Genomic DNA, 24,751 nt, shown 5'->3' on the forward strand with positions numbered 1-24,751 from the left:
AATGCAAATTAAAAGAACGAAATACTATTACACACCTCTGAGAATGACCACAGTGCAGGCCACAATGGCCACAAGGATGTGGAGCGACAGGAGCCCCATTCACTGCTGGTGGGAAAGCAAGATGGCGCAGCCAATTGGGAAGACAATTTGGAGGTTTCTTATAAAACTAAACATACTCTTACCATCTGATCCCAAATCATACTCCATGGTATTTCCCCAAAGGAGTTGAAAACTTACGTCTGCACAAAACCTGCGTGTGAATGTTTAGTTTATAGCAGCTTTATTCATAATTGCCAAAACTTGGAAGCAGCTAAGATGTCCTGCAGCAGCTGAATGGCTAAATAAATTGTGGCACGAACAGACAATGGGGTATTATTAGCACTAAAAAGCCATGAGCCATCACCCATGAAAAGACACGCAGAAACCTTAAATGCCTATGACTAAAAGAAAGAAGCCAGTCGAAAAAGCCTGCATACCCTAGGATTCCAACTACTCGCATCTTGGAAAGGACAACAGTGGGCAGACAGCAAAGAAGTCAGCAATCGCCAATAGTCAGTGGGGAGGGAGGGATGAGCATGTGGAGCACGGAGGATTGTTAGGGCAGTGAAACCAATCTGCAGGATACTGTAATTGTGGATATATGTCATTATGCATTTGCAAACCCAAAGAATGTACAACACTGAGAGTGAATCTTAGTGTAAACCATGGACTCTGGGAGGTACTGATGTGTCAGTGTAGGTTCATCAACTGTAACAACTGTTCCCTCTGGTGGGGAATTCTGATAATGAGGGAGGCTCCGCGTGGGGTAGGGAGGGATGGAGGGGGAGCGGGGAGGATTAAGGTGGGTAGGCAGGAGGGAAATGGAAAATCTCTGGACCTCCCCCTCTCAGGTTTGCTGGGAACCTGAAACTGCTCTAAAAAATAAAATCGATTTCAGAAGAGAACAAAAGAAAACAAAAATGTTACTCCTTCGTCAAGTAACTAGGAATGTTTGGTTGAATGTTCTCAAAAGTACCTTCCTTGTCTCGTTATCTGTAATAAACAAGACAGTGAATATTCTGGCTAAGGAAGTAGCCAGTTTTTAGAAATTACCCTTAATCCTCCCTACATTCCTTGTCCTTCTAAGATTATCCACATCCAGAATTAATCATATTTTGGCCTTTGATTCTGCCAAGCCACACCGTGAAACTCCTGACCCCCAAATTCCTCCAGTATTGTACAATACTGGCAACGGGGTGAAAAAGCATAGCGTGGAGGAACTGGGCCCCCTTGTCATATAGGTGATTTTTCTGGCTTTCTGAGTTATTCTGATGTGATCTTTATTCCTTTTACTTGCCTCTGAGATAACATGCATTTATTCAACAATTTTCATGACTCTTGGAGAATCTGATAAAAATTACGGCTCCTTTACCCATATCTGTATATAATCTGAAGTTTCTGTGGGCTCTCTGAAAGTCATTCACAAATTCCCTCGGCTCCCTGCATGTAAACAGTGCTTAATATCACTCATGACCCCACACCATACCCTCTTCATCCTACCACAAAAAAATGTTTTGTCATTTCTAGGGAGCCAAAATGAGAAAACAGTTTATCCCCGTGAGCCAATCTGTTTTGTTTTTTTCTTTTTTTTTGTCATTTTCACCAAATGTTTACGGAACAGCCACGGCCTGCGGCGCATTAAGGCAGAAGTGTGGCTTGCGTCAGACCTCGGGTGTCATTCTCGAAGAAACACGCTCCTTGGCCAACCTTATGCACTCTAGTGATTTCAACTACAGGATGACCCCAAGACTCTCGGAACCAGATTTCTTCTCGAGCTTCAGACTCTAATGTCCACTAGGCACCCCCCTTTGGGCATCCCACACACACCCCCAATCTCCACAAGTCTGGAACACACTGTTGTGTCTCCAAATTTTGGTCCTCTTGCTGCATTTCCTCTGATGGGAGAATGACACCCCCATTCAACCAGTCTTCTACATCAGAAATGCCGGAGGCCCCTGGACTCGTTTTTTATTCTGACATCCAATCCATCGTCAAAATTCTGCCAACGGGAAGCCCTAAGTGGCTCTTGAACCCACTCCCCTCTAAAACCTCTGTTCCGGTTGCTGCTGATTACGTAACATTGGTGCGATGTAAGTTTTTCTTGAACTCTGATTCTCCCCTCTAAAGGCAGAGGATCCAAACTTCTTTGTTCTCTGGCGAGAGATCTGGAAGATACAGCCAAGGATGAGCTGATGCTGGAGAAGAAGGCTGGGAATGCAGCCCGTTAGGGAGGACAATGGCCACTGAAATGCTATTTTTGTGACAAAGCACTTTGGGTCCCAGCTTTTGAAAGAAGGATTTTTTTTCAGCCTTCATTAAATCCTTTAACTTTTAACGTAGCCAAAGAAACACCTTACTGGTAGAAGGGTTTGTCCCTCAGAATTTGTCCTCAAGGAATTATCTCAGAATGTTGCTTTATCCAAGTGCTAGATAAAATAAAGGCTGTGAAAGAAGCATTAATCACAGCTCCTTCCCGTTAACAAACTAAACCAGATTATTCCAGAATTTCATTCTCACTTCAAAATATTTTTTAAATGGTAGAGAGCGATATCACTTAATAGTAAAATGGGGAACTCTATTAGATGCTATGAATTGTCAGGAAACCAATACTCTTCATTTCTAGTATTGGCTAGAAATAGACACTGCCAAAAGATGGATTTGCCTACTCGATACTGAGCAGACTTATTCACCAACTGTATTTGGGCACACATGGTTTGGTTGTAATAGCAACCAGGAATAATTTGTATCTAGCACTCACTATATACCAACCGATATATTAGCATTTTATACAAAGTATGTCATCATCATGGAAGCCTATGATACACTTATTAAAACACCTCCATGTTATAGTTGAAGACACCAAGGTTTATAGAGTAATTTATCAGAGACGGCCAATTTATCTTGGCCCTGAGCCAACAACACCCAACAAAGGGTTTCTTTGAGCATAGCTCCGTATTGTGGAGGAACAACAAGAAGAGGAGGCATAAAAATTGTAAGTTTGATATAGTCCATGTCCTAGCAAAGGTTGGGGGAAGCAAGGAGAGAAAAATGGCAGTATACAAGAACTAATTTAGTGCTAGGTTACACAGTAGACCTCAATATTCTATGACTAAGGTCAATGTGTAAGTAATTAAAGAAGATTGGGTTAGATGAGGTAACATCTTGAACACAACTTTTAAAATTTTTTCATTTAATCTCCTATTATATATAAAATAGTCTAACACACTACCTGAGAAGATAAACTTCTGTGTGTTCGTAACAAAAAAGAGAATGTAATGATCACAGCAATTAACGGCATGAGTTACTGGCCCCAATCTATAACCTACATCGAGTAACACCAGCTCTACAAAGTGGACTCTGACAATACATAATCCTACCAGGTTTGGAATAAGAAAGAAAGGGGTCATCACCTTTCTCCACTCCATGTGGTAGAGCAATCACACACAGAGATGCACAAAGACAGTTCCCCGTTTGATTCTAAACAAGAAAAAGGAAAGTAAAATATAATTCCACTAATTTGAAAAGAATGTCTTGGGCTTCTCCAGAAGAGGTTTATTGGTTCATTACAGAAACGAGTTCTTCCGCCTCCCATGAAGGAAGCATCATTTACTCACACTAATGGCCCATAAAATCCATTCTGTTGAAGTATATTTCACTGCCTTAGTCAAGCCTTTGCTTTGAGTAGCCAGACAGTCAATATTTTCAATCCCCAACTCCACCCAGCATTAAAAGCTTTCAGGGAGTCACAGTTCTGTGGTTCCACATAAGAATCCAAACTGAGCCACTCCACACACACTTGGGTTATCTCGGGTTATTCAGTCGATGTAGGGACAAACCCAGGTGTATAAAATGTTCCGCTCTCGTTCACTAGAGTTTTATGTCCATACCCACTTAAATGACAACAAGTAAAAGCTGAAGGCCAAGCAATAGCTAAATTAAATCCCCACATCATCTCTCCTAACACTCAAATTAACTACGCCAAATAAACCAACACATTAAACATCAACTCCCCTCTACTGAACATTAGCTCTGTGGTAGAAACGACTCCCCCCAAATCCATTCTCCTCTTCTTCTCCCCCCCACTCCCCACAATAATTTAAGCTGAATACATCCCGCCAAGCCACAGGCCACCTTCCCTGATTTCACCTGCCGAGGGGGGTGGAGCCATGGATTTGGAGCAAGAGGATGGGAACAAAAGTGACATCAAGCATGCCCGGGTCATTGTCAACCAATTAAGAAAGCCACTCGCCTCGGCATTCTTTCTGTACCTCTTCAAAATTGGAACACAGATACTCATGATACCTTGGGAATGCTGAGCCAAGAAGATGGAAGGAACCATATCCAGGAATGATTTACAGAAAAGTGCCCCATGTGCAATGTGGACCGCTCACCTCCTGGATGTTTTAGGAAGAGTTGTTTATATTCTTTCATTTGCTGTATTTTTGTCATCTCTTGTTAAAGCAGCTTAGTTACCCCCTAATAACTCTGTGAACCCTACTGGTTAGTGCCATTTACTCCAACTCAAATCCTCTGCAACAACACTGCCCAATGGGACTTTCTCCGTGATGGTGGTGTTCCGTATCTTCTACCCAATATGGTAGCCACATATGGAGACTGAGCCCTTGCCATATGGTTATTGTGCCTGGGGAACTGAATTTTTTAATTTGATTAAATTGTAATTCATTTAACTTTTAAAAGCTGCATGGGGACATCTGGGTGGCTCAGTTGGTTAAGCGGCTGCCTTAGGCTCAAGTCATGATCCCAGCGTCCTGGGATCGAGTCCCACATCGGGCTCCTTGCTTGGTGGGGAGCCTGCTTCTCCCTCTGCCTCTGCCTGCCACTCTGTCTGCCTGTGCTTGCTCTCGCTTCTCTCTCTATGACAAATAAATAAATAATCAAAAAAAAAAAAAAAAAGCTGCATGGAGCTAGTCGCTAGTTACTACTCAGTTGGACAAGGCAGTGTCTGGAACAACTAAACTTACGAACGCACAGTTAGAGAGAACCATTATCCTCACAGGAAGACCTAATTTTGAAAGCTTAGAGTTTTTGCTAGAATGTCACAGAACAAGAGAAGGCCTCAAACCACAGTTTTCTCAAAGTAGAAACAGACTCTGGGCTAAGATTAAGGAGGAAGTGTTAAGGGTTGTACCTTCCTTTTAAAGCTGAGGCTAGCTTACATTTCAATATGAAGGACACCTGAGGTTCCTTTACACCATCATGTTTGTCTTCCATACAGCTAAACTCAGCAGATTATCTTTGTTGAAGAGCAAAGTACAAAGCCTAACTAGTAATTTATTGCTTTTATTCCATTATTCATAGACCTGGGACGGTAAAACTTAATTTAGGGATATTTAGAATACCTTCTCATCGATTTGGGCACTTGCTTTGTAAAGCTCCGCTTTAGAGAGGCTGGGTTTGTGTGTGGATCGTAAAACACAAAACCCTAGGAAAATACTTTTCTTATAAAGGAGACAAAATGCCATCTGAAATATCCATCTGAAACATGTAACTGAGGCTCTGATACAGTAATGAGAAACAAATAAAGCAAAGCAGGCAGACTGCCCAGAGACAACAGTCCAATATAAACTTTGCAGAGACAGAGAGACAGAAGGAAGAGGGCTAGGAGAGCAGGGTGAGGGGAGGGAGAGCAGGGGCGCGAGGGCAGGGGAGAGGGGGCTGTGGGTGAGAGAAGGCAGGTCGTCTAGAGCAGGACAAAAAATAAAACAGTAATGAAGGAACAAATCAAACAGAAAGTCTGGCCCAAAGTCTTAAATATATTCACAAAAGTCCTCACTTAGGCACTCCTGTGGGGATTTACACAGACACCTAGAAAATGTGCACAGTTTTTGCCCCAAATGACCTGATCAGTAATTTTAACAAATGGACACCCCAGCCTCCATTATTGGATGAATTTTACCAGCAAGGAAAACAACAAGTTCTAATTATGATTAAAAGCTGCAGATGAATTTGAATCTTTGCTCAGCCTAAAGACATTTATCATTGTTTAAAGATCTAACCCACCGAAACAGGAAGCAACAGCACACAGAGGGCAATGTCACCCCTCAGCCCACAAGCACGGGCCAAGAGAGGAGGCTCATTCTTTGAGGGAAATCCGGGCATTTCTTTAGCCTCCTTTCTGCAATAAGATAGGAGCATCACACTTAGTTTCTTGTAGGACTTGGAGCCACAAAACTTAAGTGTCGCAACAGTTCTGAGTCAAAAAATATCATCCAAAGAAGAGTAGGCTCTGTGTGCTCAGAATAAACAGCTAAAAATTTCCTTTCTCAAAGTCCAAGTGCCTACATTACCTAGATATAAAGTGTAGAATAATGGACTGAGGGTTGGATTCGGAGATGCAGCTTCTAATTCCAACTCTGCCTTAAGTCAACTAAAGAAGAATAATAGCACCCCCATCTCCCTGATGCTAAGCTCCGCCCCCTTACTGTCCATTTCACCTTCATCTGAGAATCAATATCACCTTCCAGCTCCTGCAGCAGATCACACCGTAATTTTGTGAAACTTGCCAGTCATGCATTTTGAGATCAAGGAACCAGTGACGTCACTGCATCTCAGAGTTGTCAAGATGTGGATCATCATAGATGAACAAGCAGAATTTGCTATGCCAGGCACTTCGTATCTACTAAATGAATCCATTCCCTGACAACTCTTGGGAGGGAAAAATTGCCACTGAATCCATTTCCCAGCTGCACAAACTGAGGCACAGAGAGGCTAGACAACTTGCACAAGATCACAGAACTGATAATTGGAGAACCAGTTTGAAACCCACAAAGTTCAACATCTCAGACTGTTGTGTTATTAGTCACCATGCTGGTTGTTGTACCTCATACGGAACTTTGCCTGAGTCCGTTGGTCCCCAAAGGACAGCACTGGACATCACTAGAGTTCCATCCAACTTGAAAACATAGAATTCTTTGACATAAGGGAGAGCGGATCGTATCCCTTTGTAGAATGGACACCCTACTATTAAAGAAACAAATGATACTTTACTTTAAACTGTATTTCTTAAATTCCTTACAGAAGGATACTGTATTTCTCTCCATTTATGGGAAAAACATACTGCCAGGACAAAACTAGGGTATTTTTGCTCTTGCTTAAATAACGGTAATTTTAGATAAAGCAGATAGTACCCAATAGGAAACCTGCTTCTGTACCACCTTTTACCTAATTCAGCTACCTTTTTCAATTTATGTGTTCTGGGACACTGGGGGACAAACTAAAATCATAGCAAATAAATGTGCCAGAATCTGGTGCCAAGCCTATGGTTTGATCCTGTAACCACTGAATTAGGAACAGTAAGTTTCCATACATACACACACATGTGCACACAACTTGCATATGTGGATAGTATTTTACATTGAATCGAGGACTCCAGAAACAGTGGGATTTTCCCCCACCAATTTTAGAACATTAAAAAGTCCGTATTTGTATGAAATGGCATGAAAACCTACAAATCAGCGTGTCATTCCCTTTGAACACCAGATCTGTTTCTCAACACTGCAAACCCATTCTTTCTCCACTTTTTAGTGATGTCTAGAATTGCCATCATAAGAGAGCTCAGTTTTGAGATCCCTGATGCAACAAGAACTCAGAAATGAAAACTTCTCCAAAAAATAACCCACGTTTTAACGTTCCTGCATCAAGTGCGCTCTGAAGGGATTGTCCAAAAGAGGGAGAAATAGAGCATAACTTAAAGTCGCTTCTGTGACAACTTCTTTCAGCTAGAGACAGGAATTTCCTGTTTTAAAAATGAATTCCAAAAACAACTTTTTCCCCCCAATTTTCTACATTTCTGGCAGAATTTGCTCAAAGCCAAGCCACTCGTTTATTGGGCCAAATCAGGAGAATTTAGAAAGTGTGAAGTTTCATTTGAGGTAGATGCTGACTTGGTTACCTTAAAAACAAGGCTCTGGTGAGGTCAACTGTCTTGCAAGCAGCAGGGTCCAGATTCTAACTCAGGCTCTTTGGCTCCAAAGCTGTCTGATCAGCACCATGCCCCACTCACTCCCACTCCCTCCCTTATGGTTCTGGCTTGCTCCCTAGACTCTTGTGTTAGTCCACAGAGGACAAGCGAATGTTTTATTCATCACTATATATCATGGGAAAGCCAAGATAGGTTTTGACACACAGGAGAAAATTAATAAATATCGACGGGCTGAATGAATTAAAAAACGAATGAAATACTTTGATCAGTTCCTGAGAAATTCTCTCAGATCCTGGATGGTGATGACCAAGGAGAAATGAAAGGCCAGATTAACCGTCCTGGCCTGAAAAGCCAACTCAATGCTAACGCAGGTCAATCAGAACGTGAAGGTATGTGAACTCATGTGGCCTGAAACCACCCTAACCAGAAGGCAGGGTCCTTCTAGAGCCTTCCATCTCCCTCATCCCCTCAGCCTATTAGTCACCAGGTCCCATTCATTCTATCTTCTTTTTATCACTGGAACCCACATCATCCTCTTCAGTCATTTTACCCCTGCCATAATTCAGATTTTTACCTGCTCTCGTTTAGTTGTTCTTTCCAGCTCCCACCACACGTTACAGTTAGTGTCTCGATGGGCCTCCATGAAGAGCACCACTTTCTCCCACCCGGGTCTAAAGCAAATTAAATTAATAATAAGTTTTCTTAAAAGGAGTGGCAGACAGAGAGAAAAACGGCACCTTTATTTCTGGGAACTGTAGTTCAGAGATTGTGGTTTTAGGTCTATAGCCAGGCGGCTAATAACGTTGAACCTAAGTGCTGGCAAGCATGAGACCAAAGCCAGTCTACTCGTGGAATTCTATTCAAAGAGCTTCCCCCAGACAAGCTGCCCACCCAAGGGCAGTTCCTTCTCAAGAGGAAAACAGGATAGAGCTCAGAAGCTGACTTCACGTCTCCCAAATTTACCAACTGGGTAAATTCTCCAAGCCAGGAGTTATATTAATGACACCCTCTTCACAAGGAAATAACACAAGTAGTGGAGAAGAGAAATCCATAGGTTTTTTCAGCGATTTCTATAAATCTGTCCAAGGCTGCCATCGCTAAACATTTACCACTGGCTTCCTCCTGCTAGCCATCTTCATCAGGCTTTCACGGCCGTATAAACCTGCCTACCTGTCCAGGTGCGAGGCTCAACTCAGATCACGTTCTCCTCGCCTATAGCTCATCCACTGGTTCCTGCCTTTTTGTCTGACTTTCTGTTGTTCTACATACCTCCCTCTTAGCCACACCTGGCAAGCCCTTCCTCATCTTTCTAGACTCCATTCAAGGTCCCCTCAGATGAGAAGTGGATAGTTCCCGCTGAGGGTCACCACGGACTGGTTTGTGTCTTCCATCCCATGCTTTAGCTTGGCCATGCCTGGCTCCTCCAGCACTTTGTTATATGCAATTCACTACACTGTAGACCCCTCAGGTGAAGATCAAGTTCTTATACTTTTTAATCTCCCATTAGCTAGTACAGGTCCAGGGATACCTACAAATACTTCTTGAATTTGAGAGATGAGAGCAGCTAAATGCAAAGTAGGACATAAAAAAATCCATACAAACAAAATGTCACGGTGGTTCAGAGGGAAGAAAGAATAAATCCAGTTGGGAACACCTGACCTGTTTCCTTGCAGCAAGGGGTTAAATTTTATAACCAAAGATGTGTCAGAGAAAATTTCATTGATGGGCAGTCACGAGGGAAGAACGGTCCCAGAAGAAAAGGACCAGCATGACAAAAGACACAAATCTTGGAAAACAAAGTCTGAGGTATGAATGACACATAGAAGAGAAAGCCTGAGAGAAAGTAGAGCATACATAAGGCCTTGAACACCAAATAATATAAATTTTGATATAATTTACAGACAATAGGAGTCAAAGAATAATTTCAGGTAGAGTGGCTGGTGAATTATGCCAAGGAAAGTAGATAAAATCTGAATCCTTGTAGTAGCAATAATCATAAACTAATAATTTGCTTTTCAATTACTTCCAAATTTCTCAGGATCATAGTGACTCTGAGCTCATAATAGTTTGATAATCTCCACGGAACATTATTTGAGCATAATAAAATGACTAATAAACTATTTAGGGTGATCATGAGACTACATATTAATTTGTAGTCATTTTTCATTTTGCTTATGACTGTTGCAAGCCACGGCTGCATGTTTCATCTGATGAATGTGTCCTTGCCACCGGTCTATCATGTAATAAGCCTTGCCAATTTCCCAATTCTCTTAATCGCCAGTTAACATGAAATGCTGATTTCAGGCAAAAACAACTGTGACCATCTGTTTCTACCACACTGTTTCTTCTTCTTCTTCACTACTCTACGACCAACCGCGGTGAGCTTCAGCCATCACTCCTCAAAGAATAGTGGACGATCAGCAAAATAAGGCCACAAAGGAATTATTGAGATGTCTGACTTCAGGGCCAGAGCCGAACACATGGATCAGACAGATGATCTGCAACCCATTCGGAGTTACAACAGCAGAACGACTCAGAACAAGTTCCAAAATGGCTCTTCAAAAATAGCACCAACACAACCAGTGAGGTGTATAAGCTTGTTTGTTCTCTTTTGCCAACTGGCTATGTGCTATTGGTCAAGTCACTTTAGGGTATGCGGTTTGCTTTCCTAATCTATACAGTGAAAGGATGAGACTGGTCCCCAGGCAGAAAACTGGTGCAGGTCTCTTAGCTCTCGGCTGAAGGCTCCCCTATAAGGACCGCAGGGATTCCCAGGAAGCTGATTCTCCCGGCAGTGCCATCCTGCCCTTGACGACTGCCAGAATAGAATCCCATTCCAACTGCTCCGTTTTTCTTATGCTGAGTCCCCTGGCAAACAGTCTCTGTGATGAGTTTAGGGGCAGTTTCTCGGGAATTACCCTCGGGATCACGCTTGGGAAAGGCAAAGGAGAAAGCAGATTGGATGGACAGATGTTGGTCTGTGATGCAGCTACACCAGTCTCGGTCAAGTCCAGGGACCTCAGACGCCGGAGGGCCTTCCTGAGCTGTCCCAGAGGGCATCCCTGCCTCGGTTAGTCATGCAATGAGGACTGCTCCTTGGCCTTAGGTGAGAATAATTTCTAGAGAGGCACTGGGCTATGAGTCATCTGTGCCAAGGACCTGTGAGCGGAAGGTCTGAGAGGGTCCTCCTTGAAGGGGCCACAGGACAGGAAGGTCAAGCAGAAAGGACATCCACCTCGAATTGTCTTAAAGCCAGAAGAACAGGGTGTGAAGCACAATGAGGAGGGAAGAAAGGGATTAAAAGGAAACCGCTTGGACTAAGAAAATCAATGTCAGGGTCCTAAAACCTTGCTATCTGCATGACTTTGGCAAAGCGGTTTCATGTCTTCATGCCGCTATCTCTTTGTAAGGATCACGACGGTCACTACCACCGCTATAGTAGCCACGACCGTATTCCATACTTCATTCTTGGTCCAAAGCCCTTTGGTGACCTTACAAACATCCCTCAGGAAAAAAGAACCCACCCAAACCAAAAATGTCCAGTAGCTGAAATTCATCTTCCGTAACTGTGCAGAGATGATCGGTAGCAGCAGCAAACTGAAATCTACACACCACAGTGGACACACAGCAATCCCAAGATGAAATGAGATTTGCAGGCAACAGCCTGGGGATTCCAGCATTAGACTGAATACAATTACTCAGTTAGCTGTATCTTTATTACCCACGCTCCCCCTTGTGAGGCAATTTTCCTTATTGCAAGTAAAGCAACCCCAACCCAAGCATTTAAAAATGATCCTTTTCCTGTTTTTATTAGCCTGTATCAAAGAAATGACTATTTGAAGCACAACCAAGGGGAGGGAATTGGCTTTTTATTGCTTAGTTCATGTTGTTACGGCTTTAGAAGTGGAGAAAGACTCCCCAAGGAGACACTGTATCTCAAAACAAGCTCACAGGATAATCAACAGGAGAGGTCTTTCAAAAGAGATGGAAGATAGAGAAAATTATTAAAATATAATTAAATAAGCAGAGTGGATATAAAATAGAATGTGGAGAGTAAGATGTTCAGGACAGAAATGTCATGTCTTGAAACTCACTTTCATACTAGGCTACACAATATACACTGTCCAAATGGGGCAACACAAATCCTTCCAACCAATGGAGTAGCTATTGATCTTGAAAATAAAAAATAAAATTAAAAAAAAAGACAAAAATGAGCATATGAATGTTGCCTATGAAGGTTATGTGTTGGACTGTTTGCTTCCCCTTTGGCTTGATTCTTCTGGTGACCTTTTGTTGGAAGTTGCCCCTCTAACACACCAAAATAGTAAAGAAACAAATGACATTTTTATTTTAATTATGTTTGTTAAATTCCTTACAGGATATGTATTTCTTTCCACTTAGAGAAAAAAACAGGTGTGAAGAGGAATAGATCTGGCTGAATTTATAGAAAAGAATTATTTAAATATGGTTTCAAGTACATGTACATATCCATACATCACACACACCTCGGTAATTTTTTTCTCAAATTGATTATTATTTTACTTCTGATTTTACTTCATGGGGAAAGCCAGAAGCAGAAGCTCTAGAAACTATTCCATTCATAACAGACACACATAATGAATTTTACATTTTGCATAATAAAGGAGAAAAAGAGACGCAAAATAGAGACACATCTACTCAGCATGAAGTAGATCAATGTAAGATTTTTAAAAGAGTCACAGCCCTATGAGCGCTTAATCCAGAGAACCCAGAGCCAAAGGAATGGTTTATTAGTTGAAAGGTCAAATTTTAAAAATGCTTTCTAGGTTAATAATTTGCTTCAATTGTCATGTAAAATCAATTTCCAATCAGGTTAAGCAAATATTACCAAACAACATACTCTTCATAAATACTGAAATATACTGAAGAAAAATATACTCTTCAGTACTGTTCAACTCAATACTAATCTTGAAAAATAATGAAGATGATGATACTGTAAGGCAGTGAGCTTGAAAAGTCTTCAACAATTATCTTCAACAACACTAAAAAATACCCATCTCATCACTCCTTAAAAATACAAGTTAAACTATTTTCATCCATAAGAAGATGGAACTTCATTGTCAAAGATAAAGGGCCAAGTTAGACTATCCTCAGAAGAAACTATGTGTCTGGAAAAACTTTTTTTTTTTTTTTTAGAGTTAAAATGTCCAAGTCTAAGAAATATTTGCTGAAAATGTGATAGAGTTTTCATAAGCTTTTCTTAGATCCCTCAAAGACCATGGCTAAAGATTCATGCTCGTTTCATTATTTAACAAGAAAATGTATTGAAAACCTACTGTATGAGCAGGTTACAGTCACTTCAGGGTAAGCCCATGCAGGGTGAACAATGAAAACATACAAAAGAACAGGAACTAGGAAAAAAACTGTGATTCAACTAGAAGACAGTGATCAGAAAGTAAAGCAATTAAAAACTAAATGAACAAGGTGAATTTCTATCACAATGACAGAACCTCCTTGAGTCACTATTTGCTCCTCCTAAAACACCTGCCCCAGGCCCTCAGCACTTCCAAAGGCCTCTGGGAAATGTGGTTATTCGACAGCAAAGGATGAAGAAGATGGAAGGGAATCAGGAAACCCCAGTTTCAGAGGTGATTCTCTGATCTCCCAGGCAGCGATATAACTTTCTCCAAAGCATCCCCTGCAGAGGTTTTCAGAGGAAGTAAATCCCCCTCAAAGCCCCAGCTGAGTTTTATCAACTAGCAAGTGCTCTCTAACCGATACTGTCATCTCATCACGAACATGTATCCAATAGCTCACTCTGTGCATTCTCATTATGATCGTCTTGTCACCAGGAGGCTGTACCCGCAGTCACCATGGCTGGAGAGGACCACTAGGGAGCTAGGCTTCTCTGCTGCCAAAGGGATTAAAGGATGGATGCTTACAGATCCCAGTTTCATCCTGGGGTGCAAGCAATTTAAAATAGTATCAAGAATGTCTACGATAACCCTTCAGCATGATTCTATTGCTTCCTGTAGCACTTAAGAGAGAGTGACTGTATCATGAAAAGTGTACTAAATTTAGAATCAAGGTGCCCTCGCCTGATCTTCATTGTAAAATCAAGGCAACTCACCCTGCCAAGGCCTCCGTCTCCTCACCTATAAACGGGGGATAATGACAGACACCTCTCCCATAGTCCCTGTGATGCTAAATAAGATTAATGTCTGAAATGCTTCATAGCTTCCAAAGCAATTTCACAGATATACTTATGGAGAAGTCTCCAAGAAACTAGCAAAAGAGAAGGGCAAATTCTCCAATACTTATTGGAATAATTTCCTGTATTAACAGCAGTTTCAAATCCATGGTTTTGAAACCAGAGGAAATATAAGCTATAATGCATAAACTACTGAGGAGGAAAGAACATGTGGGTGCCTGTCCTAGTCCTGCTTTCGTGTGTGAGCAGGAGTGAGGCTATCCCAGGACAAAGACGAAAGAAAAGGACGCAGGGCTCTGGAGAATCTGGAGAAGAGCATTTTGGGCACTTTACGCTCCACAGACTCTAAACAGTGTGCTAATTAGTTCACATGCTGACGTTATTAGAGACCCTAGTTTTCCCCCTAGTTAGGCGGCCAGGTTGTCAGCAGACTGCCGCCTCCTGAGCTGGGAATCTGGCCGCAGGGGAGCCAGGTAAAAGGAGTTGAGAGTTTCCTTCAAAAACATCTTTCATTGTCCATCTCCTAGTCTGTCAAACGGTCACTGTCTGTTTTTAGGGGATGCTTCCTGGCCACTGCAATTCTCTAAGGTACACAAAGAAACAAAGACTGGAAAACTTTGGGCTGCACCTGCGAAGTCCAGGGAGGAAGAAGTCATGGGCATGCTGGAAGGGCACGGCCTCCAGGGCCACCAAGAGACTGTAGGCATCACTGGGCCATTCACCAGCTGTGAGCCCTGGGCTTCCCTGATCACAGCTGTAAAATGGGCTCATCATCACCCACCTGTCTGGCTGCCATGAGCTACAAGAACGAGTATGTGTAAAGTGCTCAGAGGGGGAAGGCGCACCTAGTGAGTGCTCAACAATTATTATTTATTAGATGACCAAAAATACAATAAACTTAGCAGTACCCGTATCTATGAATAATCATTATTGTTCCACGAACCAAAACATTTTTAAGAAAACAGAGTTGAGTGGACCATTGGCCCTGTTCTTTACATTAGGAGGCAATCAATGCCCTAAATCCCATTCTCTCTGAATTTGTTGTTTTCCCCTCTCCTTGTACTTGGGTTCCTTTCTCTCCTTATGCTCAGTCTCCTACCTGCTCCTCCTTCCTGGGCTCTGAGCTACTTCTGACTGTTGGAACGTGTCAGACCTGGCCTTCATCTTGGACTTAACTTAGATGCTAACACGATTTGACCCAAGTAATCAACTGGGCCAGCAGGTTCCACAGCACATAGAAGTAGCCTTTTCCTGACTTCTTCACCTTGCCAAGAAGTGGGTTACTTGTAGCCAGAAGGTCAATCCACAAGGACAAGAAAAATTCCTGAAATTTTTCTCTAGAAATTTTGATTCACTTTCCATGGGTACATCTGCTTGAAAAATGCTGCAAAGGAATTTACCGCAGAAAGGGTAGCAAACAAAAAATGTTTTAATAACATTTCTACACATTGCTCAAGGCTTCTAACGTTACAATTATGAGTTCATGCAGTGTTAACAACTGTTTTTCATTTTGTTACTGGTTTCAAATTTAAATAGGAATTGATAGAATGAGCACATCTAATGCACGGCCTAATAGAGATTTACGGCTCCAGAAACAGTCTACAGTTCTTCAACCATGGAACGGGGAAAATGTTGACCATGTGTTTATATTTCATTACTGAGGAAAATGCAGAGATGGTTAACGATTATTTATGTCAGAAGTTTTACAGTTGCCTGTCTTTGGGTTACGAGCTAGCACATTTTAAGAGCTTCTATCCAAAGGTTTCCATTCTCCTCTCTGTTGCGGTGAGCACACCGGGGAGGGACCCAGGCTGGGCAGACACTCCTGCCCTTCCTCTGAATCATGCCGAGGTCCTCACTCACAGAACCCACAGGAATCACTTCCCATGAGATAAACCACATGGGAAACAGAACCTGAGGATTTTCGGGAACGCCTAGGGAAAGTCTCTTAACAAAACATTTAGCTTCTCCCAAGGATCTAAGCTACGGCTCATCCAACACACCTGTTTGTTGCTGTTGTTTTCGAAACATCCTTTAGATGTTTTGGGAAGCGCAGACACCGTTCAGAGCTGTCATTATTTAGAGAGTAACTCTATTCTTGGTCACACTTCCCTTCACCACTTACATCCACACTGGAGAACTAGGGTCTTCCTGTGAATCAGGACTTCTCCTCACCCTGTTCTAGAAGGATCTGTCTCCCTGCCTCGCTTCTCAGATACTGAACTTCCTTAGGGCAAATCTATTTTATCTGGAGATTTAACGCAAAGAGTAGGTGGGAGAAGAGATCTGAATTTCTTTAACTAGAACCAAACAACCAACCAAACAAAAACAGCTACATTCTAGAAGAGTTCAGCTGATACAGACTTCAACACTGGAGAGAAGAGCTGCTGTTCACTCTCACTCGCAGTAAACATGCTGCGGAACAAAGTCTATCAGAGCTTCCTAGCAGATGGCTCTCTTTGTGTGGTTCTAGTCCATTTGCAGACTCTGATCAAATACCACTAACCAATAATACCAGTTAAAAGTCTTATACTCAAGGTTAAAACACTTATTCAAGGCATTCAGCATCAACACAATTAAGGGGCTCGCTTCAAGTTCAGCAGATCTGCATGTTTAAGGGTCAGGTCATGATCCCAGGGTCCTGGGATCGAGCCACGCATCGGGCTCTCTGCTCAGCGGGGAGCCTGCTTCCTCCTCTCTCTCTCTGCCTGCTTGTGATCTCTGTCTGTCAAATAAATAAATAAAATCTTTAAAAAAAAAGTGACAGTAGATGCTAGAGTCAGTGGCCTTCACGACACTGGAAATAAGGACAAGCATTTATCGAACCCAATTTTTGGTGCTGGAGTTTATGTTCACAGAGGGCAGGAAAATAAACAAAATCAATATATTTTCCTCTTTTTTAAAAAGATTTATTTATCTGAGAGAGAGCAGGAGCAGGAGGAACAAAAGGGAGAGGCAGAGAGAGAGAACCTCAAGCAGACTCACTGCTGAGCATGAAGCTCAAGACTAGGCTGGATCCCAGGACCCCAAGATCATGACCTGAGCTGAAATCAAGAATCAGACCCTTAACCGACTGAGCCTCCCAGACGTCCCGGACTTTTCCAGTTAATACCTAAATAAATCAAATAGACAGAAGTACATACATACAACAGACAGATACCAAGGGAGAAAAAGAGAATTAATTCCCCCAGGCAAGGTGGGGGAATATCTTTTAACACTGAAAACGATAGAGCATATTGGTGGGGGGGGGGGGAGTGCAACATAGTAAAATGAGTTAGGTATGGAACCAAACAATAACCCTTCATCAAAGATAACGTCACATAACAGAATTTTTAAAAATTTTTTTATTTTTTTATTAACATAGAATGTATTATTAGCCCCAGGGGTACAGGTCTGTGAATCGCCAGGTTTACACACGTCACAGTACTCACCAGAGCACATACCCTCCCCAAAGTCCATAACCCAACCACCCACCCCACCCACCCCCAGCAACCCTCAGTTTGTTTTGTGAGATTAAGAGTCTCCTATGGTTTGTCTCCCTCCCAATCCCATCTTGTGAAAGAATATTTGCTAGGGAATTTGGTGTAGGGTCCTAAACTATACCCCTTACTCAATGCAGAAATCTCTAGCATATCATCATTTACTGTGATCACACCTTCCCATATCTGAGGACTCATAGGCTCACTGGAAAGCCTATCCCAGATGTGGTCAGACCCCTCAATGAGGGTCTTCCTCAGATGCAGCCAAATCAACCGTCTAGTAACTTACACACATTGGTCTCTGGTTAACACTTTGCAATTTAATTTTCACCATGACAGAGCTTCAAATACTATTTTTAATAGATTAAGTCTCTCAACTTCATTTATCCCCTTCTTCATTATTCAGAGAACATAATCATTCTAGATTTTATTCAAGATTATGTCATATATTCTAATACATCCCTTACACCACCTTAAAATGCATGGTATCTAGAAGGTTCCACCAGTTAAACAGCCAAGAGAAGTTTATCTAGGCAGCTTCTAGATAAAGTCTAAGGGCTAAATTATTATTAACTACTCAAAATCAACCCAGAATTCATTGTAGTGTGACTTGATCCCAAGGGAAAAGAAAAGTTCCCTCTCTTTGCTTTCCCATTTTAAACATGCAAAAGATACCCCAAATCTCTAAGAATATCTTCTTATTGTCAGAAGAAAGATGGTCTCATTAGCTGCATTAACGTTTCGATTTGAACAAATAGTGCAATCAGTATGGTTTACCTTCTGATTTTCATCAGAATGAAATTATTAACTGGAGGCAAAAAATGAAGACCTACTTCTACTAAGAATTATGGAGATCTTTGGAGCGATTTCTACGTACCCAGTGAGTCAGGCAATATTCCATGGTCGCAGCAAGAGGAGAAGGCCCTAGGCTTCCTCCACCCAAAAGCAGTCACAAAATATCTGATATAATTAGATAAAAGACATTTACAAAGACTCTAGGCAAAAAAGAAAAAAATAATAAAACAAAAAATGTGTGGTGACCAAAACTGACTCTGTTCCACAGTAGCTATGGTTAGAAGACTAGTGATGTGACACTTGCACCAAATAAGGACTTAGGCTCCCCAACAGAGAGTAGTTCACTTGGTATAACACAGCAGTTCCAAATGACAGGCGACATGCGACCTCATCCTCAAGGATCAGTCTTCCACTTCCTTTAAGTCCTGTTCTAAATGCCAGCTTTTCAACAGGACCAATGGCAACTATTCTAACTAAAATTGCAACAGCCTGTTCTTCCCAATTCCCAATCATCTGATGATTTTTTCATTCAGACATTAGCCTCTTAGAATGTATCACATGGTTTATTGAATTACTGTGTGTGTTTATGCACATTTGTTAATTGTACCACTTTCCCTCCTTCCCAACACACACACACACACACGCGCACGCAGAAAAGACTGACAAGCAACAAGATCTTAATCTGTCCACTGATGCATCCCCACTGTCCAGAAGAGTTCCTGGCACAGAGTAAGAAATAAGAAGTCAGTGTACATTAGTTGAAGAAGTAAATACTCTGGGCTTAGACACCTTGGCCCTGAGTCCCAATTCCACCTGTCCTAGCTGTAGGACCAGGAGAAAGGCTCATTCTCCCTGCAGCTGTGTTTCCCTACTGGTAAAATGAGGACCTCAGGAGGGCCTGCCTTTAGAACTGTCGTGAGGATAGCATGAGTCAGTGTATGTCAATGGCTTAGAATAATGCTTGGACACAGTAAGCTTTTGATAAACATTAGCCGCCATTATTATTATTATTCCAAGATATGTTTCCCAAGGTGGTGACGGAGGAGTGATGATTTAGTGTTCTGGCAACTGGCTCTCCTCGCTTCCGACAGCACAGATCTGACATGGTGAAAAGGGGCCCCGGGCAGTTAACAGAGCAGCAGAACCACCAAGGGTCAAACCCCATCACTATGGCCTCATTAGCTCCAATCCAACAACACCCAGGAGTTTACAAAGGAGTTGTTAACTTGTATTACTGCCCCCCCATCCTGCTGGAGTAGAGTAAACATAACAATGTAACCACTGAGTAAGTGAGGGGGAGGCTCAGACACCTTAAAAGGCAGGGAAAGCAGCCTGCCTCTTCCTACTTGAATGAGTTTTTTTTATTTGGCTTAACTGGAGTCAAAGCTAATGGTTTTGCTGCACTCCAACTCATTCTCCAGGTTTCTACATACAGGCTGAAAGCTATACCTGATGGAAGATAAAGAGAAAAACATAGACCTCCATAAAGGGATTTACCAGAACATACTAATCATTTAGATATTCATTTATGTTTCTAGAAATCTAAAGATTGGGAATGATATGGTAACTTTTTCCTGGGGCAAAATCTAAGCGTGTGTAGGGGCTCAGACTACAAATTAAACCATTAACCTGAATAGTCACTAAGTATTTGGGAAAACAAAACACTTTGGAAACACCCATTATTTACCCATACCTAGAATTTAAGGGAAAAAAAAAAAAGCAGGGATTTCAAGACTGGTTCAATTAGGAGAGGAATGGGGAGTAAGTGAGGAGGAGAGAGATGAGGGAAAAGGAGATGACAAATGGGGGAGGGGCTCTTATGGATTTCATGGCAATAACAGTCTTAACTTCCCTATTTATTGTAAGGGACCTTCCAAGGCTATGCTCTGTTAAGTGGTCCATTAAGGCATTATAAGAGCTAAATAAAATGAATGTCTGTGTGCTCAAGAATGAACTCTTGATAGAGAATGTCAATAAAGAATTCCTCTCTTCTCTCTAGAGAAAAAAGACTTCAGGGGTTTCTTGATTTCAGGAGAACTGAGCAAGGTTACAGTAGCTAAATCAAAGCTGGACTCAAACTTACAGACATCCAAATTAATGGTCTCTACTCAACACAAGAACGCCCCCAAATTTCTAGGAAGAACCTAAGATTCTGCATTTTTAACAAGCTCCAAGGCGATGCTAATGTTGCTGGTCCTTCGACTACAGAGAATAGGAATTCTCTGCCCTTGTTGTACCTGCCATGGGAAGGCTCAGGAAGAATTTTTGTTGTTTTAATGAAAAAGGAGTTTTCAAGGAGCAAGAGAAGGTAAGATTCCATATGAAATACTCAAGTTTTAAACACTCCTATAGTTCGACACCATTTGTAAAATTAAGGTGGTTTGCATTTACACAGTGGAGTCAACTCTAAAATATACTTAAAGAGCCGACCGTCAAAGTCTACACAAACCCCTAGGTTTTAGAGCTGAGTGGCCTCTCACTGCATTCGGTGGATATGCATCTACTAATATCCCTCTTATAGTACAACTGAGGTATGGTTGGAAATAAATCTTTGAAATAAATCTTAATTTCAAACCATGCCTAAATTGTACTAAATCTCCTAAAACTGTCTTAATTCTCAGTCTTCTTAATAAAGATACTATGTCGAAGGGTTAATTTCACATTCTTTGAAATATGACATTTTAGATAAGAAAGATAGCACTAACACATTGAATTCCAACAGGCTTACCTGCATATATTTGACCATCCAGTAACACTCTGTAAGGAAGCTGACCCTTGAGCAAACCAGGTTTGAACTGTGTAGGTTCACTTACATGCAAGTTTTTTAATAAAGACAATAAAGAATTGTAAGCGTATTTTCCTTAGGATTTTAATAACATTTTCTTTTCTCTAGCTTACTTTATTGCAAGTACCGCATAGGACACATACAAAATACACGTGAATCAGCTGTGCTATCAGTAAGGCTTCTGGCCAATGGTTGGGGGGCATCAAAAAGTTACACTAAGTTTCAACTGCACAGGAGCAATGAAACACCACACTTTTCAAAGGTCAACTGTACCTATGTTATAACCCTATTTAGAAGGCCAATGTAACTAGAGTAGGGGGAAGGGAGAAAAGATTTTGTTAAAAGTTCATGTCACTTCTACTTCTGCATTTTTTCCTTGCTGATCACAGAGGCATCTCCAAGCATTTGAAGAGAGTTGAACACTAAGCACAATGTTTCCCTCCAGCCGAACCTCAGTTACCACCCAAAGCTTCCTATTGGTTCCCTTGAATCAGCTGAGCCCAAGAGGTTTTCCCTATAAAAAGTTCCACAGTGTATCTAAATCTGATCCCAGTAAAATTTCACTTCAGCTGAAGTGAAAATGCAGAGGTAGCATTTACGGATAACAGCTGGAGATCATTAGTTCTCTGTCTCTCTTTTTCTCTCCCAAGGGTTGAAAACTCTGCTGTTCAGACAGGAAGTCGTCATACACCACACACTGTACAATACCAGAACGCTGGGATATAAGAACAAGTTGCAGAGGATTAAGAGGAATGTTGGAGGGGTTTTATTCAGGAACGCAGAGCCCTGACTCCATTTACCTCTTGGGGTGTCCCTGCCCCCACCCTGACCATATTCAAGTATCACAATATATGCATACCTACAACTGACAGACACACATTTGACTCCCTGCAAGCTTTTTAATATTCAGAGTAAAAGGCTTAATCTTTCAGTTTTCCACAAATTTTTATAACATTGAGAAGTTCTGGGGAGTGTCCAAGATTCCTCAATAATCTTTGTGGGCATATTTTCACATGCCCAATCTAAAAAGACAACCATTTAACTTTTTTTTAAAAAAACAATTTAATTGTTAAAAAAAAGAACTCTCCTATGAAACTGCCCAGAATAAGGAGTATATATGGAGTTCAAAACATAGTGATCTGGAAAAAAACGATTTAAACAAAAGGTTCTTGAGGATATGGTTTTCTAGGGTCGGTTGCTGTGATCTCATCAAGCTGCTGAGAAGGAACACAGACACAAACGCAGGGAGACATCCACGTTCTGTGGCCACACCTCAAAGTTCTGAACAGGAGGATAGGAGTTTCCCTAAGGCCACACGCTGAATAGCCATTCTGCATTCCTACCAGTCTGCAGGCGCTGGACCCGGTTTGTAACCGCCTGTCCCCTGGGGGCGGGCTTATAAAAGCAACCCGGTCTCTTCCACTCCCCTCCAGTCAAGTTCACGAAAGACAAACCTTCCTAACTTTTGAACCGCGGAAAGAGCCCTTGCAGGACGCAAACCGGGGGCAGGCTGTTAATCAGCTGGGTTACAATACCACGGTTTTATGCAAAGAGGAGGAGGAGCGAGGGAGAAGCCAACCCACACATCCATCATCCTTTTAGGAGTAGGTGGAGTTTAAAGTTCCCCCAACTTCCAAGTTCCCACTTGACAGGCAATATTTCTGTGCAATTTCCAGCCCCACGTAACAGATGGTCCTTTGCCCGTCCTGAGCCCCGAGAGAGCCCCAGACAAAGCCCCGGGCCACTCCTCGCCTCGCGAGGCTCTTGGGTGGTGTTTCACGAAGCTGTCAGCTCAGGGGCACTGAGCAGAGAATAGAAACTGAACTTCTTCCAGAAGTCGTTCCTGCTACAGGAGAGTCCAGGGGACTGGAGCACAAAGGCCTGGGAAAGTTTTCGCAGCGTTATTTTTCAAAAACGTCTTCCGCCATCTGCCAAACCATCAACCTAAACCCCAGATGCTTAAGGAAGGAAAGTTGAGGCACATGTGCTCAGAAATACGGCAGAAATGCAACTTAGAGCCGTCCCAAGGACAACCTGGGAACTTGCTTAATGAGACCCCCACGGTGGGAAAGCATCCTCGGGGCGCCTCGACACTCAGTGCCACAGGGGAGGGTGACGGCCCGGACGCGGTGCCAAACGGGGGTGCGCCACCGTAGCCTGCGAGAACCTTCCTTCCCAGACGAGAGGGCGAGGGGGAGGGGAGGGGGGCGCGATCCGGGAGTCTGAGGACGGGCGGCCCACTCACCCTCACTGCCGTACTGTTTGCCATTGTTCGCGCCCATCCTGCCGCCGTCATGCCCGCCGTCTCCCCGGACACTCCATAGCTGGGGCGCACCGCCTGCGCGCTCCACCAGAGGAAAGCCCGCCCGACGGGACCGTTAGCTGCGCATACCCCACGCTCCGGGGCCGGGCTGCGACCGGGGACGGCCCCTGCACTCCGCTGGGAGGGGGCGCTCGGTCCCCGCCTGGCACCCCCCGATGGCTCGGGGTGGGGCCGGGGGCAGCCGCCGCTCTTAGAATCCGCGTTCGGGGCCGGCGGGCGCAGCGCGGCGGAGAGTCCGCGCCCCGGGGCCGCCCAGAGGCTCGCCGCGCCGCCGCCGCCGGGTCCCCATCCGCCCGCCCGGATCCCTCTGCGGTGGGGCTGAGCCGCGCGGGCGGCCGGGGCTCCCCCGCTCGGCCGCCTCCTCTCCGCGCCCCTGCGCGCCCGCGGCTTCCCCGGGGAGGGCGCGGCGGCCACTTGTTGCGGGTGCCCCGAGCGAGCAGAGACTCGCGGCCCGGCGCAGCTCGCCCGCGGGCCGGACTTTTGTTAGCGCCAGGCGCCTCCTCTCGCCGCCCAGCGTCAATCACAGCTGGAGCCCGGGGGAGGAAGGCCGGCCCGGAGATGCGCGGCCTTTTAAAGGGGCAGCGCGCCTTTTCGGGGCTCCCGCTCCCGGCCCCCGCCGGGGCGCAGGCCCTCGCGCCCCCGCAGAACCGCTTCGAGCGAAGGAACGTGCTCCTGGCTCTGCTGGACTATTGTTCTTTTGCAGGCTTGGCCCCCAACTTGTAAGATGAGCTTCCAGGCGTCGTTTGCAGTCCCTTGGGTTTGCTTGCAAACACGGCCTCTTTTGAGTGTGGGGGCCTTTAAAATAAGCAGGCATCGGAGTCTGATTCCGAGTCAGGTATGTATGCTGGCATTCTCCTGTGGCTCCCACTTTCGGGGACTGAGGCGGGGAAAGGAGGAGAGAGAGAGGGAAAACTTGAGGGGAACTTAGCAGGGAGTCACTGGAGAGCCAAAGACATTCCCCGCCCCGGTGCGGAAGGTTTCCTGGCTCAGAACTTTCAAAACCTTCAGAGCCAGGAAGTTTCTATGATTTTTTTTTTTTCCTCGTGGTTAGTGTTATCCTTTGTTTAATACATCACAACCTCTTTTGGAGATTTATATGGCACTTATAGAGCCTTAAAATGGCCCTTTGGTGTTCCCTCCTGTAAACAGAAAAAGGAAATTCTTCTTAATGTTTTAGTCCCTTTCCATGGAAATACCT

General features: G+C 43.4%; 1 protein-coding gene across 1 annotated transcript in view; it reads right to left on the reverse strand.

Annotated features, from left to right (window-relative positions):
* The window catches only part of FBXL7 (F-box and leucine rich repeat protein 7), a 369,476-nt gene extending 345,673 nt beyond the window's left edge, over positions 1–23,803 (reverse strand). The window contains exon 1 of the mRNA XM_044233682.1: positions 23,476–23,803. Within this exon, the coding sequence (XP_044089617.1) occupies positions 23,476–23,512 (37 nt within the window). The 5' untranslated portion in view covers positions 23,513–23,803. The remainder of the gene's footprint in view (positions 1–23,475) is intronic.
* Between the last annotated feature and the right edge of the window lie 948 nt (positions 23,804–24,751).

The sequence above is a fragment of the Neovison vison genome, chromosome 1 (assembly GCF_020171115.1).
Source record: "Neovison vison isolate M4711 chromosome 1, ASM_NN_V1, whole genome shotgun sequence".
NCBI lineage: Eukaryota > Metazoa > Chordata > Mammalia > Carnivora > Mustelidae > Neogale > Neogale vison.